This window comes from Neovison vison, chromosome 4 (assembly GCF_020171115.1).
Source record: "Neovison vison isolate M4711 chromosome 4, ASM_NN_V1, whole genome shotgun sequence".
NCBI lineage: Eukaryota > Metazoa > Chordata > Mammalia > Carnivora > Mustelidae > Neogale > Neogale vison.
In genome coordinates, this window is record NC_058094.1 from 185643443 (window position 1) to 185660737 (window position 17295).

At 55.6% G+C, this 17295-nt stretch overlaps 1 protein-coding gene across 3 annotated transcripts in view; it reads right to left on the bottom strand.

Annotated features, from left to right (window-relative positions):
* Window positions 1-214: 214 nt before the first annotated feature.
* Window positions 215-17295, bottom strand: part of CRHR2 (corticotropin releasing hormone receptor 2) — a 30236-nt gene continuing 13155 nt past the window's right edge. The window contains exons 3-12 of one of the 3 annotated variants that reach the window (XM_044244561.1): window positions 16081-16166; window positions 14581-14687; window positions 14109-14226; window positions 12126-12279; window positions 11569-11629; window positions 9999-10071; window positions 4157-4242; window positions 3858-3993; window positions 3500-3541; window positions 215-2094 (exon numbers count right to left, since the gene is read on the bottom strand). In XM_044244561.1, coding sequence (XP_044100496.1) covers window positions 1954-2094; window positions 3500-3541; window positions 3858-3993; window positions 4157-4242; window positions 9999-10071; window positions 11569-11629; window positions 12126-12279; window positions 14109-14226; window positions 14581-14687; window positions 16081-16166 — 1004 coding nt within the window. In that variant the 3' untranslated portion in view covers window positions 215-1953. Of the gene's footprint in view, window positions 2095-3318; window positions 3337-3499; window positions 3542-3857; window positions 3994-4156; window positions 4243-9998; window positions 10072-11568; window positions 11630-12125; window positions 12280-14108; window positions 14227-14580; window positions 14691-16080; window positions 16167-17295 lie in introns of those variants that run through there. The other 2 variants (XM_044244560.1, XM_044244563.1) reach the window with 2 other exon arrangements.

Here is a 17295-nt window from a genome sequence, read left to right on the forward strand (position 1 = left end):
ACGGATTCATGAACAATTAAATTCCTATCCATTCCATTCAGATGTGCTTTCGATAGATTTTTCTTTTTAGGTTTAACATTTGCCTTACAAAAACGTTAAGTGTCTGTGTTGTATTAATCAATTGTATCCTATATTTTATATCAAAAATAGTTGTGGTAACTCAATCCAGAAGACTTCTTTTTTTAATCTCTCACAAATTTTAGTCACAGAAAATTAAATATTTCTATTTCAATTTCCAAATATATTTTGTGGCAGAGAAGTAGGAGAAGGTAATCAAGGAAAGACTTTAACCCATAAAAACACTGCATTAGTATAAAATCCTATGGGGGAAATGGAATGAAGATACAAGTTCCAAAAAAGAAGGGACAATGTAAAATTTCCAGCTGTTGAGGAAGAGCTGGTTAGCTTGTTTTTTTCAAACAGAAGAGCCTGGCTATTAAATCACGGCTGTGTTTGGATTCTTAGTGATGTATTTTAAAGTGTTTTGGCAGTTTTATTTTAAAATGTAAATATTTGCCAAAAGCCAGAAATCACCTCTTGCCAATTTAAAAGTCTAAATAATATTAGATGTCAACTGAAGAATATGCAAGATGGGATAATTATTTTAAAAAATATGTTGGTGGTATTCCCAGAGCAGAAGCTCTTTTCAACCCCGACCTGATGGCTCCTGCCTCCTCTTGTCCACTCCAACCCTCTCCTGGAAACGTCCTGTGGTGTTGTTCATGGATACTGTGGGGTGTGGTCTATACCTGCTTCCGGATTTCAGACACTGGCTTTGGGACGGAGCAAGGCGTGCTGGGTGAGCTGCCCCTCTCTCCTCTGTGCTGAATTAAACTGCTGTCGGTAGGAGAGGAGGGGTAGAGACTCTTGGGGGAAAAAGGAAGGGACAGGCTGGCAGACACACAGGTCAGAGGAGAACCAGCCCTAGGCCAGGGCCGTGGGCTCTGCAAATGAGAATGGATCCAGCTCCCCCTCCTTGGCCACAGCACCCCTTCGTATGCCTGGTTGACTTGACCTGAGGGAAGGCTGTTTCCACAGAGGCATGGTTTATTTCACAGAGAGCCGAGATGTTTCTGAAGGGGAGGCTGAATCGAAGCCCAGTCTAAAGTGGGAGGTGGGCGATTTGTTCCAATCACCGAAGACCTAGTTGGTTTTCTACTCCTTGCCCCCGGCCACCATGCTTCTCCTCCTCGTTTCATCTGTACTATGTATCCGGTTGGCTTAAGAGCGTAGGGTTATCCTAGCTGCACCTTCCTCCTCTAGCGTCCCTCCCCAAGGCCCTGAGTCTGTGGACTAGGTTGAGAAAAGCTCTCCTGGGACAGGAAGCAGCATCTTTTCCAGGACCCAGGGACAGGAGGATGGGTAGGGACGGGCAGAGAGATGACCTGCCCTGGGGTGGCGTGTAGGTGAGAGCCCGTGGGAGGAAACCAAACTAATTCCTTGCTTCCAGCTGCTGTGCCCTGCCTCCTCCACTGCAGAGGCCAGCCTGAGCTGGGAGGCAGAAGGCAGGGAGCAGGGAGCTAGGCCAGATGTTACCCTGCTGTTGGTGGGAAAGCCTGCACAGAGCGGGGAGTCCCCGCTCTGCCATGAATGAGCTGTGTGGCTTGGACAGGCCCTTCCTGGTGCTGGGCCTGTTTCCTTGCCTGTGAGTGGGGCTATAGTGAGGATGCCGGGAGAGAGGCTCTTCTGCAGGGACAGGTGTCTCGGTGACATCCCTCTGCTCCCTCTGTACTGAGACATTGTACCTAGCCGGCCTGGCTCCTGAGAGCCTCTCCTGTTGCCTGCTGCTGCACACCCCTCTCTAGCAGGGCTGGCCAGCTGATCTCTTCACTCCCTTGTGCCCCCACCAGGGCCTGAGCTGCGAGGTGGCAAAGTGAACCCAGAGAGAGGCAGCCCACGGGATAGGGAAGCTGTCCTGATGGTGAGTGATGAGCGAGCGGGGTGACGGGGGGCTCACAGGGCGGCCGTCTGCTTGATGCTGTGGAAGCTGATCCGTGTGGGCGACGTGGGGATGGACATGGCCCGGGCCACAGGCACTCGGAGGGAGTGATGGTCCTGCCAGCGGTGCCACCTTTTCCTCACAGCCGAGCGCACCTGCGGGGGGTGGGGTGGGCAGCGGCTCAGCAGGGCCTGCAGGCGCCAATCCCAGAACCAGGAGCCTTCTCTCCTGCTCCTGCCCCTTGCGGGGCCCTTAAAGGGAGGGAGGCTGGGGTACCCTCCCGACCACCACTGTCATACCCAGGGAGGCACTGGCTGGTTCCAAAAGCAGGTCCTTCCCCTGAAGCCGTTAGCCTCGGAAGCTCCTGCCCTCTGTCCTCACCCCTCCTGGAAAAACTCCCCGCTCACCCCTCCTTGGGGCGCACTGCCCTCCCTGCCCCCCTCCCTCGGCCATCTCCTCTTTATGGTGGGACGCAAGCCCCAGCTTCGAACATCTGCTTCTGGCTCTCCTGGCGTCTGGAGACCCGTGAGCTCTCCTCACATACTTGGCATCCCTGTCCCTCCTGAAAGCCCTTCCTCCAGCCTCCTCCCCCAGTGGACAGCCCCTGCCTCACTGGCCATAGCCCATAGTGTGTGCTGCTGAGACAGAAAGTCAAGCTAACAGTTCCAGTCATTTCAAAACCTGATCGTGGCTGGTGCCACATTATTCTCATTGGTATTGAAACTAAAGGATTTTTCTGTAAAATGGGTGGTGTCCCCCACATGCTAGCCAAGCACAGGGCTGACCAGAATAAATGCCCCAGAGTCACTGTGCGTTTTCTTTGAAAGCTTTCTCCCTGCCCTCCAGCCCAGGCCAGTCTCTACTGTCGGCCTTGCCTATGTCGGGGTCTGCTTTGATTGACAGAGACCCAGGCGGGCAGAGTGGCACTCTCTGCAGAGGCAGAGGAAGTGTCTCAGGATGGCACTTACCTTGAGTGTTTGGAAGTTCTCAGGACCTGGGGCTGTGTCTACCCTTGGCCCCATAACCCACTGTGGGTCCTCACCCAGAACAGGCTGGTGTGAGCCTCTGTCCCAAGCTGCTTATGCTGAGATTCTGGGCTGTGTGAGCTAAGCAGCCTGTCCCCAGTGCCTTGTTCCCTGGTGCTGGCCCCAAGCTGTGTGATCTCTTCCGTGGCGGGGGAATGTGCTGGTGTCTCTCCTGCTCCCTGCGTCCATAAGGGCCTGGATGCGCGGTTCACACCTGACTCACTCCTGCAACGCCTCCCCATTACCAGCGGTGTTCCGGCATCTGTCTCCAGTGGGACCCTGCAGCCAGGGCTCCCCGCTCACCCATCTCTCCAAGTGCCTTTGTGAAGTGCTGGCCTTTGTGAAGGGGACCTTCTAAACTGGTTGGAGACCCTCAGGTAGGATTCCTGTTTCCCAATTCTCAGTGGTTTCTCCGGCCGTCCCCTCTCCTGTCCAGGGCAGAGCTGAGCAGAGTCAGGGACCCCGGGCCTCCCTAAAGGCTGGGCGGCTCCCCTGAGCTGGGAACTGAGGACCGCCCCGGAGCCTGGCCTCCTACCTCTCCATTGAAGAAGCAGTAGAAGACAGACACAAAGAAACCCTGGAAAGGAAGGAGGGAGGATCAGTGAGCTGCTTGGGGAGTGACTCTGCAGGGACAGCTGGGAATACCTGGACCCAGAGCCTCCGAGCTCGGGGGCAGCCCACCCTCACGGTACGGGTGTCCCGGGGCTCACTGCGAGTGACAGGCTGTCAAAAACCCTCAGAACAGGCGCTGGGCCACAGGCTACGGTGATGGACACCTGACCCCTGGGGTGGGGGTGCCAGGGTGCAGGGCTGGGGTTCTATTTCAGTGTGAACGGTATCCCCTGTGAGGTCTCTGTGAGGACACCGGTGCCCCATCTGGTCTCGTGCCCCACCTGGAATGACTGCAGGAAGGAGTTGAAATAGATGAACACGATCTGCGACAGGTCGTCCTCCCCAGGGTTGACGAAGAAGAGCATGTAGGTGATGCCCAGGAGGGGCAGGAGAACCAGGGTGGCCTTTACCGCCTTCCTAGGGGTGTGATAGGGCGACAAAGCTGGTCTGAGCCCACACTGCCGGCCGGCCCTCACTCAGGTGCCGAGCAAGCTCCCTGGCTGAGGCCTGTGAGGGTTTGGAGGGCCCGGCCTAGATGCCTCACTTCTGCCCTCGGGGGGTTAAGACACCCGTCATTCACCTGTACTGGATTGTCTCCGATGTCGTGGATGCTCGCAGTTTTGTCATGAGGATCCTGACGATGTTGAAAAGAAATACAAAATTGATCTGGAGGGAGGGAAGACAAAAAAGGAAGGACCGTGAGGTAGGGAATGAACTGAGAGGCAGCCACTTTCCCCCATAACCCACTGAGCCCCGTGTCCCATGCACACATCCATCCCACCCGTCACCCCAGTCCCTGCCTGCGGTCCCAAGGCCTCTGCTTCTCTGTCATCAGGACGGGCAGAATTCCCCCTTCCGGGAGGGCTCCAGGCCTGGCTTCTCCATCTCCAGACCCTGGGGGGTGGGAAGCGGCTTTGGAGGCAGGGACCAAGGACACCAAGGTCACTTCTCTTGAGGCACAGCTCCTCAGAAAGTCCCCCAACACCTGCCCCACTTGGGGAAGCCACAGGAGCTGACCAGGCCTCCGCCCCAGTCCCTTGCCCTGCCTACTATAGGGTCCCCCCACTCTTGTCGATTGAGGGTTCCCTCTGAGGCCCTGCTTCCCTGGGGGAATGGACCTGGCCAGAGGGAGTGACTAATCCCTCACCATCCCTCCCTTGCCCCCAGGAAAAACTTCCCAGGCACATCTGAGGCAATGAAGATGAATGGGCTGCTGGGCTGGCTCCAGGGCTCCTGGAAGAGCCTCATTTATCTTCATTTCAAGCCTTTTGTTAGTGCCAGAACCGACGCACCCAGTCTTTTCCCAGGACCTGTCCGGGCCACCTTAGCCAGGCTCGTGCTGTGGATGGTTGCTGTGGGCCTGCCAGTGTCCCGTCCATCTGTGCTGGCTTGTCTGCGTGACTGTGTGCTGCCCTCCAAACACTTCTGGGGGGGGAGGGGGGTTCTGTCTCTGTGCTTGTGTGAGTGTGTGCATATAAGAGCCTGCGAATCTGGGGACGTGGGCATGCCAGGGCTTCTCTACACCTATCTCCAAACGTGAGCAGACAGGAAAGAGAGATTCCCTTCCTTACGAGTCTCTTCCGAGGAAGTGACCATGGGTCAGAGAGCATCTGCTGGCTCACATGTATGCACCTGTGTGAGTACGTGTGTGTGTGTGTGTGCATGCATGCACAGGCACACACACACATACATTCTACCCGAGGCTCTGTCCCAAGAATCCATCACTTCTTGAGACTCCTAAGTTCTGGATACCAGGCTGAGGGGGTGGGGGGACACCGGGAGACACCCCGGGACAGACAGCCCTGTGGCCTCTGCAGGACCCCCTAAGTGGGAGGATGCTCTGGGGGCCTGGAGGGAAAATGTATTCTCATTTCTGGCACATTCCCTACATGCAACCATCATTCCATCCATCCATCCACCTAAACACCTACTCGACCATGCCTTCACCTCCCGGCTGCAGGGTCCCATTCCACGTGCTGAGGCAAGAGCAGGGACAGGGTCTGGTGCGGAGGAGCTGGGACACAAGCCTTATCCCCTCCACTCATGTGAGGCAGGCAGTCGGTGATGCTGCTCCCATTCCAGCTCTTCCTGGGCCCGTGAAGCCTGAGCCTCACTCTTTCCTTGTGAGTGTGGTCCCCAGCCATGCCCTTCACAGGATCCTCTCTACCTCATCCCTCCATGGGCGCCTCCTCCAGGCAGCCTCGGACCCCCAGCCCACACTGAGCTCTCCACTCTGGGACCTCCCTCTTCTCCCCATCCCAAATTCCAGCTCTTCAATGAGCACTGGTTATTGTACCCTACTCTTGTCCAGCTTAGTTTCCTTCCTTCCTTCCTTCTGTGAGCTGACTTGCCATGTCCCTGCTCCTAGAAGTCTTGTGGGACTTTCCTGGGGGGAAGGGGTCAGAAAGGCCTAGAGAAATGGCATTTGAGCTGAGGGCTGATGGACTGTGGGGGATTGTTCCAAGCAGAGAAAGGCCTGGGATAGGGGAGATATGCCAGCTGGCAGCCACTGTGGCTGAGGTGAGCATTGAAATCTTCTTCCTTCTAAAACAGCAGTGGCAGGGCCCTCCCAGCCCAGAATGTTCTTAGGGCAGCCTGCATGTCAGGGGCTCTGGGAATGCTGAGGGGAGAAGGTACTGGGTGAAAGGGTAAGTCAACCCCCCTGGAGAAACTCCCCATGAAGTCTAGCCCTTCTCCCCACCCTGTGTTTCCTGGAACTCCAGTGCTCACTGGGACGTTAATTCCTAATGAGGCTCCGTGGGAGGAGCACCCCAGTCTGGTCAGAGCTCCAGCCTGGGAGGCGATGGTGCATTATCAGGCCCAGAATGGAGATCTGGACATTATGGTTGCTGCCAGGACAGAAAAGGGAGGCTTACTGCTCCCTAATGTGGCCCAGGACACAGATCATTCCAGGTTTTGTTCCAAGCACTCCACAAGCAGCAGCCTTATATAGTAGATGTGATCATTATACCCATTTTACAGATGTACAAACTGAGGTTCAGATAGGCTCCATCACATGCCCGTGCCACAAAGGACACATTGGTGTCAGGATTTGAACCAAGGCAGCCAGCCTCAGCGTCCTTCCCCTGACCCCTGTGTTGTGTTCCTGCTCCTGCAGGAGTTAATGAACTCTGGGCCAGATGGAAGCAAGCAGAGGTAAGGTACTGGCCACACTGCCAGGGATGGGAGATTGGAGGTCAGGAGAGCACTGCAAGGCCCATCAGCACAGGAGGCAGACCCGCGGCTCCCGGTGTGAGGAGGACCTGCTGGAGGCGGGGCCCGAGGGCTACCATGGGTCCTCCCAGTGACCCCATGAAGCAGGGACTGGCATCATCATGTTAGAGGTGAGAAACTGAGGCTCCGAGCGAGGAGGTCCTTCACAAACCCCAGGAGGGGTCACAAATCCCAGGAGGCAGCTACCAGGACTTGTCCTAGGATGCCCCACAGCATAGTGCCTGCCACAAAGGCAGAGAAAGTAGAGACCTAGCTCATCAGTACAGAGCATCCTGGGATCTCCCCACCCCCAGCTACTTCTCCAGATGGTAAGGATGCTCATGGGAGACCTTCCTTGAACTTCACCGTCACTTATGCACAGGCAGGGAGGGAGGCGGAAAGCAGACTGACGTTTCTACCTCCTGGACTTCAGACATGGTTCCCTGCCTCGGAGATAGCCCTTGCTCCCTCCAGTTCTGGGTACTGGAGGTTTATTGGGGTGCTCCCAACGCAGCTCAGGACCCTCCTGTCACTGCTCCCCTGCTCTCAGCTTCCAGGACTGCCCATTTGCCAGGGCAGTTAAACACGACCGGCCTGTCTGTGCCACGGGCATCTGTGCAGCCCAGTGACTTCACCAGATGCCTCCAGAAGCCTAGAGACCCGTCTGGTTCCTGGGCCCTGGGGCCTGGTCCTCACTGGGTGCCTCAGCTTTCTCCTCCTGTTGGCATGCTCTAGGCAGGTGTAGCCTCAAAGGCCCACGCCCAGGGGGATATGGGGCCCTGGCTGGGCCACAGAGAAAACCCAGACAACGCCCATCGAGTTCTCCAACTTGAGTGTGCACAGCCAAGTCTCCCAGGGCCCTTCGTCTGAATGCAGATCTTGGGCCCACCCCAGACATTCCCAGGGGAAGGCGGGGGACCCTGGAATTTGCATGTGGCACAGGAGCTGCTGGGACATTGCTGGAAGGAGCAGGGAATGAGGAGACTTTACAGAAAGACCCAATGCTCCGTGCGGAGGAGCCCAGCCGGGAGTCCCCTGTTGCTGCCGGGGACACTTCTCAGCCTCAGGCTTCCTCTGGTGCCTGGGGAGCTAGCTCAGCCGCACAACAGAAGGACCTGGAAATATGCAGGTTTCATGTCCCCAGGGCCACCTCCACTGACGAGGCGGGAAGTGTGTGAAGTAACCCAGCTTCCAAGCCTTCAGCGGGGGATCCTTCTGACACTCTTCCACGTGGTTGTCCCCATGGAAGTCGGCTCATCACCTCACCTTGGCTTCCTCCCCGCCTTTACTTCTACTCCCACCCATTGCTGTGCTTCTGGGACCACATCCTAAATGAACGCCTGGCACCAAGTTCTTGTCACATGGTTCTAATTCTGGTGCTCGCGTGGTCTTGGGCAAGTAAGTGGCTTCATTAAGCTTCCTGAGCTTCTGTGTCCTCACTGGCGCAAAAGGGACACCAGAGAGCCTGTCTTGGAAGGTCAGCATGGGTTAAAATACTCATGGAGAGCCCTGAGCCCCGTGCCTGGTCCACAGTGGAACCCAGTGTCACACACCTTTCCCATGACAACAGCCTCCTGCAAACTGAACCAGCCAGTTCACTTCCCAGAACCCAGAAATAAGCTTGGTCGTGTCTTGAAGCAGCAGCAAGGCAGCCATGAACCATCAGGGGAGGGCAGGGCTGGCGGGGTACGGAGCGCATACCCAACCCCGAGGACAGGCAGGGGTGAGTGACCAGCCCTTGTGTCTCAGCTCAGCGAGCTATTAGTGGTGACCTTGGGCAGGAGGTGTCATCTCTCTCAGTTTCTCCAGCTGTAAAATGGGGATCATAATTCCCATTTCCAGCCACGGATGATGCGAGATTTGGAAGTTACGAAGATGAAGCTTCTGGACAGGCTTGCGGGGGAATGGGAAGCTCCATCAGTGCAATAGAGTAAGGGCCCAAAGGGAGATGCAAAGGGCTCTTGGACCAAGAGGTGGGGGTGGAAGCGGAGAAAGGGTCAGGGAGGAGCAGGCAGGGAGAGGGGGCTGACATGGGGTCCCCCCATGCCCATCTCCCTTTCTCTGTTCATTTTCTCACGCTGCCCAACATCCTTGCAGCTGGGGAGCTCCCTCCCCACTATCACCAAAGCCCGACCCAGGCCAGCCTTCGTGGGGGGGGTGGCGCCCAGATTCACGAAAAGCCCTATCCCTCGAGTGACTCACTGCAGCTGGGACTCCAAGGACAGTCACTCCCTCCCACGCCCAACCCTCTCCTTGACTGCCAACAAGGACTGGCTTCTGCCTCTGAAACAAGGTGGAATTTCTGATGGTGGAATTTCAGGCAGTGGGTAGAAAACCTCCCTAGTCATCTCCAGGTCATATACAACAAGGGCACTCCAAAGATGGGGGACAAAGGAATCCCTGAAGAAGTCACAAAAAGGAGGAGTTGGGAAATGAAAGAGATAAACAGGGACTGTCTGCAGGGTAGACCACAGAACCGCCAGCAGGCACCTGCTCTCTCTCTCTCTTCTCTCTCTCTCTCTCTCTCTTTCTCTCCCTCCCCTATGTATCCCACAAGAGGCGGGGGGCCCTTTAAGGAAGCTGGTGCATACAGGAGCCTGAAATTACCAAGCCTGAAATAAGTCTTACGTAAATGCCAATTTCTTATGGGGCTTTTTTGCACGTCTCTTTTTTAAAATGTATAATATATAATGGGTTCATTTTTGCAGAATGCAGCCTCTACTTAAACTCCACCTTAATTAAAGCTCGTTGTGGATTAAAGACGTGGTAGCAATTATACCTTCAATGCGAATACATTTGCCAAAGGGTCGGGAGCTGGACAGGGAACAATTGCTCATTACGCTTCGTTTTAGTACCGTTGTTCCAGGCTGGGGGCGGTGGGCTGGGCCCCAGAGGGGGTCGCTGGGGGCGGAGGGGGGTAGGTCTGGGCTGAACAGAAGTCCGCACACCCTTCTTTTGCCATTAATAGCTGCCCCCTCTCCTGGCTGTCTCAGTACCTGGCAAGGGGACATCAGATGGAGGAGGCACTAGAAATCTGCCAGTCAGACCAGTCAGATAGTGGGGGGGGGTGCCAGGAAATAGGGTGGTGTGTACAGAAGGTGTGCAGGATGGCCACTTCAGGCCACATTCTTCCCCAGCATCTCTGCCGGGTGGGTCCTCTGCTGCCCTCCCAGTGCCCGGCCCCATCCCGGTCCCTACTGAGGACCTACCAGGAGCACAAGGATGATGGGGCCTTGGTAAATATAGTCCACCAGGTCACCAGGCTCCTTGCCAAACCAGCACCTGCAAAGAAGGGGAGGCTCTAAGTGGCTTGCTCAGTCCCGGTCTGGCCACCACAGTAGATTTGGACCCAGGGTTCTCTGGCTTAACGCTTCCTGAGACCCAGTCTCTAGGGCTTTGTCTTCCCAAAATCCCTGGGTGGATGGCCCTGGCCCCTCTGACCATCCCGGCTCACCCGTGGGCTGCCTTTTGCCCTCCATGGAGGGTCTGGTCTCCCCAGCTGGACTGAGGGAAGGCCCTGGGTCTCATCACCCTCCTTCTCACTCCCCTACCCCGTTCCAGACTGTGGATGTGTACCCAGTGCTGGGCGGACAGGAGGCTCATGAATGAGAGAAGAGCTGGGCTCCCCCTTGCTGGCCCAGGGCCCAAGCACCCTGTAGCGCCTGTTCCTGTATTCCTTGGAACCTGCTGCTCCACGTGCCGGGCACTGAGCCGCACAAAGCAGCAGGTGGAGAGGCGGACGGCTTCTCCAGCCCTGAACCCCGGCCTTTCTCTGAGCTGAGCCTTATTCACCTGGTGAAGGGAGCCTGTCGCTAGCAGAGGCTTGATTATTCTCGGGGGATGCGGGTGGGTGTAGAAGCTCGGAGTCCAGGGGAGCTATGGGGCCAGGATGCAGTCTGGCTCTGTCAGTCACTACCACTAGACCTCAGGAAGGGCCACGTGGACTTTGGGAAATTCTGACTGTGTCCTCCCAAACTTTAGAGGTCATTCAGTGCACCCTGCCTTAAACAGGAATCTCCTTGGCGCCTCCCAGCGCTAGGGTTTTGGTCTTTGCTTTAACATCCCCTTTGGCAAGAAGCTCACTACCTTCCATGGCGGCCTTCTTATTCTTGGGTAGTTTTAATCATTAGGAGCTCTTCCCAAAGCTAAGCTCTTGGAGTCCACTCCGGTTCTGCCCCTGCCCCTAAATCTCCAGCTTCGGAGACCTCTTAGAGATTTGTGTCCAGAGACTGACCTTCCCCTGCCCCCTCTTGTTTCAGCTGGTGACATCCAAGTTCCCAGCTTCTGCTTGGCTGACCCACGGCTGGAATTGCCATCATCTGGGTGTGGCTTATATACCAACAGCTCCAGGGCAGGGAGGGTCACAGGATGGGACACTTTACCCCAGGCAGGGACGGGGATTCCAGAATAAAACAAGTGCCCCTGCTCTGACCCAGGGTTCTGTGAAAGGCTCATGAACACCCTTGGATGTGTTCAAGGCTGAAGGCCTCTAGCCCTTGGCCTCCTCTATATTTCCAGACATGCTGCTCTGAGGAGGAAGCCTTACTAAAGGCTAAGGGGATTATGCCTTAGGGCATTTGAACGACCCATGATCCCTAACTCATGACACCCAGTACACCAGTATCTCGGGGTGCCAGGGATATTTTCTCAATATAGGGACCATGGGAAAGTCAATCTGTCCTGGTAGGGCTTCAACTCCTGCCCCATGGCTAGGCTGGAGCCCCGGCTTGACCTTTCCTGACACCCCTCTGACCCCCGCAGCTGGCCGGTCCCACTTACTGTTCGTTTTCATAGTAGAGCTTGCCAATGGCCCAGGCAGCAATGATAGGGCAGGGGATACCTGAAAGAAGGACAGACACAGGCTATGGCGGACAGACAGATGGATGAGGACCCTCTTGTAGAGCACAGGGTGAGGGGTCCACAGGGGCCTGGGACCAATCACCCAACTGCAGGCCATCCATGGCCCCATCCTGACCCCCCTTCTCCTCTCTCAGCAACCCCCTCTAAGCGGGTCAGACAGATGAAGGGACAGCATAGTTTTCTGAGACCATTCGATAGAGAAGTGGAGCTGGTCAGCTTCTTTCTCGAAGCCAGAGACATAGATCTTTGGCTTCGTCTTCCCAGGCAAAGAGAGGAGGGGTGTTTGAAAAGTGTTCTGTTGGAGGGACTGCTTGCTTCTTCCCCACCAGCAAGGGAAGGGAGTGGCTGCCTCCCTGGCCTGTCCTGGGGATGGCGGGCAGGGGTGTGCACCTGTCCTCGGACCCAAGATGAAGGGAGGTGACCTTGTCAGCACTGCCCCCTCCCCACTAGGCCCCAGGACCCCCAGGGGCCCTCACACCATCCGATGAAGAGGAAGAGCCACTTGCGCAGGCGCTCGGTGGAGTAGGTCATGACGATGGCTGTGTGCAGGTAGCAGCCCTCGACGAACATCCAGAAGAAGTTGGTCACCACGAAGTAGTTGAAGATGGTGGTGACGCAGCGGCACCAGACCTGCACGGGGCAGGCGGTGGTCAGGGGCTGCCTGGGGACCAGGGCCCAGTGCACAGTGCAGGCACCCGCCCAGAGTTACCTCGTGGACATGCATTCTAGACCCTCTAACCTGGCTCTGGGAAGCTTCACGTGCCTCCTAATTCTGTCTCCCTGTTTGGGGTGAAGTTAAGGGGACAGTTGGCACTGGTCCCTTCTTGGGCTGCTCCCCCTGCACTTTCTGATCTCGTTTTCATAAAGAACGAGGGAGTCTGGCTCTGAGCTTTCTGCAGGCAGAGGCTAGGACTGAACATCACTGCTGTTTCCACGGTCAGTTTTTCGAGAGTCATCTTTGAGCCATAGCAAGGTTTCCATTTAGGGATGAAATAGGAAATCTCATGTAGAAAAAAAGTAGTGAGTCAATTAAAAGAAAGTTGTTGCATAAATAATAGTGCTGGGTTATGAAGGAGAGCTGCAGCCATCGGGGGTGATTCTCCAAAATCTCTGGGTTTGGAAGAGTCTGGGCTTAGGATGATCACAGCTGGCTCTGGGTGGAGATTCACCGTCTCCGGGGCAGGTTGCTGTGCCCCTCTGAGCCTCAATGGGACACAGAGAAACTGCTAATGGCACCTAACAGGGCGGGTCATGGAGATGCAGGCTGGTTAAGATGGGCACCAAGAAATGAGGGTTGTTGCAATTTGCCTTTGTCCCTGTCCCTTTGAGCGGGGCTACCCACCCTCCCAAGTACCCTGCCGAGGGGAGCTGGGGGAGCGGGTGGAGAAAAGCTTGTCCAGGGCCGCAGCCAGCCATGGCCAGCTCCCAGGCCTCCTGACCTAGCCATCTTTCCCCAGGCTTCTTCCCCAGGGCACCCTCAGGCCGAGGTTGAGATCTGGGGAACGGTGGCCAGGAGAGCCCGTGATGGGAGTTCTCTGCCCCCAGACACCACACGCCTTCTCTGTCCAGCTCCAAGGGCACTGGCTGTCAGCGGTCCTGGGCTGAGCTGTTCTCTGCCTCTGTGTCTTTCCCCCAGGGCCCTAGCCCCGATCTCAGGCCCCACGTGGTTGTCTGTCTCCTCTTCTCAAAAAGGCCTGCTGAGGTGGGAAGCCAAACGTCACCTCCTCCCAACCCTGCTTTTTCTCCAAGTCAAGTGACATCTTATCAGTACAAGTTAGTATGCGGCTATAGGGCCCCCCAGATTGGGTTGAACTCAGTGAGTGCCGAGGCAGAGCTTAATGAGGGGCAAGTGAAAGGTCAAACCAGGTGGGGTGCCTGCTCAGGTCCACTGTCCAAAGAAAATGTATTGAGAAGTCTTTAATGGTGTGCCACAGGACTCTGTGCTTGGCCTTGGGTTAGTCTCGGGTTTTGCATGACTTGGACAGAGTACAGCAGCCATTGGCACAACTCCAGCCTGTGTAGCTAACACAGGGGATGCCCTGGTCAAGATCCTGCTGGCATCGCAGGGTCATGTAACCTCCCTGAGCCTCACTTTCCATGTCTGCATAATGGGGAAAATAACCCTGACAGGTCTCTCATTGCAATCGAGATAAAGTTCAATGGAGCTTAGTTCTAGCTGCTTCTTCTCTAAGGGGTCTTCGGGAGGTCCTAGATTTAGAAGATGGGGAGTAGAAGAGGCTAACCCAGTCTGGTTTGAGGTTTGCACTGCTCCCAAGACCCCGGTCTGGCAGCACACCCTGCCCCACTGCTAGCCAGCCCTGACTCTGACCCCAACTCAGGAGGGACAATGATCAGGGTAGAGGTGAGCTCAGGTACGGGTCTCCACCTGAGGACTGGGTAAGAGAGGTGGGTGCCCCCAGTACCCGGAGCCCCCCAGCCCCAAGGGTTCGCCCGGTGACCTCATTGCTCTCATGCACTTCGTGGTCAATGAGCTGCAGCAGGAACCACGTGACGTTGCGCAGGATAAAGGTGGTGATCAAATTCCAATGAATCACATTCCGCAGACAGCGGATACTCCTGTGGGAGGTAGGGGGTCAGGCAGGATTGGGAGTGAGATACACAGGGCTCTGACAGGGGTCAGGAAACAACTGGGACTGGCACCCCCCGTCCCCCACGGGTAAGGCCAGGTAAGAGACTCAGCCTCCGATGAAGGCAGGGCTGCCCCAGGAGCCACATTCCCCCTGTGGTGGCCGCAGTGGGATCTCTCTGAGCCAGCCCCGGCACCTCCCCCAGACCCCTCTGTCCACTGCGTTCATGGCCCTGCCCCACCCTGCCAAGTGGAGGCGAGACTGTCTGGGAGGGGTGAAGGGGGCGCTATGGGGGAAGGGGCAGGGAAAAGCAGCAGGCCATGAGGGGGGTTGGGGAACTCACCGCAGGGCCAGGAAAAGCAGGAAGGCAGCCACGAGGGCAGCCACAGAAACACAGTGACCCAGGTAGTTGACAACGAGGGCGACGCGGTAGTGCAGGTCGTACTTCCTCTGCTGGACAGACAGACACACAGGCAGATGGAAGTATGGGGCACACAGAGGCTGGAGCTGGCCACTCCCGCTACGGCCCCCCTGTGTGTCCCGAGCTTGGAGGCAGAAATGGCTTCAAGTATCATCACCACATCTGGCTCCTCGCGCTCACTCCCGTCGGCCGCGGCTAGCTCTTGGTACAGACGGACAAACGGCTGCAGTCAGACCCCCTGATGTTCCCCAGAATATGCCTGACATGATATCTCGGGATTTTATTATCTTTTTAACTCTGGACAGGGAGTTGCCACAGCTGTGTTTAATCTCAGTTCAGACCCTTGCTGGCTGAGTGACTGAGGGCGAGTGGATTTACATCTCCGGACCTCAGTTTTGACATCTGTATAATGGGGCCATCCTGCCCTCCTGCCTCAGAAGCAGCAGGCTCAGGGAGGTCTGGAGGGTGCCCTGCGATCGGCCTGTCCCTGATGCAGCAACAAGGGGGCGCAATGTCCGTAGAGAACTTAAGAACAATATTAACACCAAATAAAAGCCCGTCTCCTTTTTATGATCACTGTGTGCTGGCAATTCTAAACAGAGGCAGGTAAAATACTCCTTCTTTCCAGGGCAGGGTCCCCTGACCCCACGCCCACCATGGTTTGCCGCTGCTCAGAGGGGCTGAGAGAGGACAGAGGTCTGGGGGGAGACTCCTTCTTTACGTCCCACCTCACTTGCCTCTCCAATGGCCCCATCACAGACCCCCCCTTTTTGGCTCACATTTTGTAGCATCCCTTTCTCAGCGTAGCTCAACCTTTTCCCTCTGAACGTGGACTTCTTGGGGAAAGCTGCAGACTCACTGGGGGCTACAATGGTGAATGAGGAGGGGGTGGCCATGGGACGTGTCCTTTTGGGTCAGGAGCGAGGTGTAGCTTCAAAGGGGAAGAGGTCAGCACTGCACGCAGCCTGGAGCCCAATTCCAGAGCAAGGGGGCTGCTGAGGTGTAAGCAGGACCCAGATCCCCTTGGGGCCCAGCCTTCCGGAGACAGTGCTTGTTTCCAGATGGAGCCACAGAATCAGAATGCTTGATGGGGAAACTGAGGCCCAGAGGAGGAGGAAGTCACACAGTCTGTTAGAAGTTTGGGACATGGGTCACAATGTCATTCCCTTCTTGTGTCACATGCCAGAGATGGTTGTGTCCTCTGCCAGCCAGAGCTCTCCCAAAGGTGGAGGTCTGTGTCCCCCTTCTCTCCTGTAGCGTCACTGAGCAAGGAACAGGACGTGGAGGCAGGGGGAAGAAGTGCAAAAAGGTATGGCTGGGCTGCATAAGGGCAGGTTCTCTCACCCTTGGGATGCTCTATGCTCAACCTGAGTCCTGATACCTGTACAGGGATGAAGGGTGTGCAAGGTGGGGGCCACTCACCTTATCATCCAAAATGGGCTCACACTGTGAGTAGTTGATCCGTGAAGCCCATGTCCCATTCTCCAAGCACTCTCGATAGGCATTCCCTACAAAATATGCCAACCACCAAGAGGCAGGTCACTCCCTTCCTCAAGAACACTCCCTGGCTCCCAGGTGCCCACGGGATAAGGTTCATACTTCTTAGCCTCTCTAGGTCAGGAAACACAACACATGTTTAAAAGTTCACAGGAGGGGCACCTGGGTGGTTCAGTGGGTTAAAGCCTCTGCCTTCTGCTTGGGTCATGATCCCAGGCTGCTGGGATCGAGCCCCACATTGGGCTCTCTGCTTGGCAGGGAGCCTGCTTCCCCCCTCCCCTCCCCCGCCTGTCTCTCTGCCTACTTGTGATTTCTGTCTGTCAAATAAATAAATAAAATATAAAAAAAAAATAAAAGTTCACAGGAAAGTCATTTAGGTGAAAATTATGCAAAAGGCTTACCACACATGGTAGCTAAAATGCAGAATAAGATTCATTTTTTTATATAATCTTTGACTAGCGTTTTGTATACCTTATTTAATTTTGTTTGGAATGGAACCTGACTGGGAGCCCTATTGTGCCTGCAGATTTGCTGCTTTCCACACACCAAATTCCCATTCTTCTTCCATTTTATTTATTATTATTATTATTTTAAAAATATTTTGTTTGTTTTGACAGAGAGTGAGAGAGCACACGAGCAGGAGGAGCAGCAGAGGGAAAGGGAGAAGCAGGCTCACTGCTGAGCAGGAGCCCGATGAAGGACTTGATCGCAGGACCCTGGGATCATGACCTGAGGCGAAGGCAGCGAGTTGCCTAACTAACTAAGCCGCCCAGGGGCCTGTCTTCTCTCACTTTACACGCAGGCGATCCGTACTAATTCCCAGCAGGAGTTCTGTTTAACACCAGCTACGCTTCACAGAGTGGCCGCTCACCAGACCGATCTTGATATGCTCATCCCTTCAATCCTCCCAGCAACCCCGTGAGTAATGATAACCCATTTTACAGAAGGGGAAACTAAGGCACAAAAAGATTAACCTACTTGTCAAAAGCTGTAGAAATGAGAAGGGGTAGAACCAGGATTCAAATCCAGAAGGTCTGGCTTCAGGTTGCACGTTCTAAACCCCTTGCTACCAAGCAGTGGGACACAGGAACGAGGGACACCTGGGGAAGCGGGACTGTGTTGCCGACCTTGAGCTGCGGA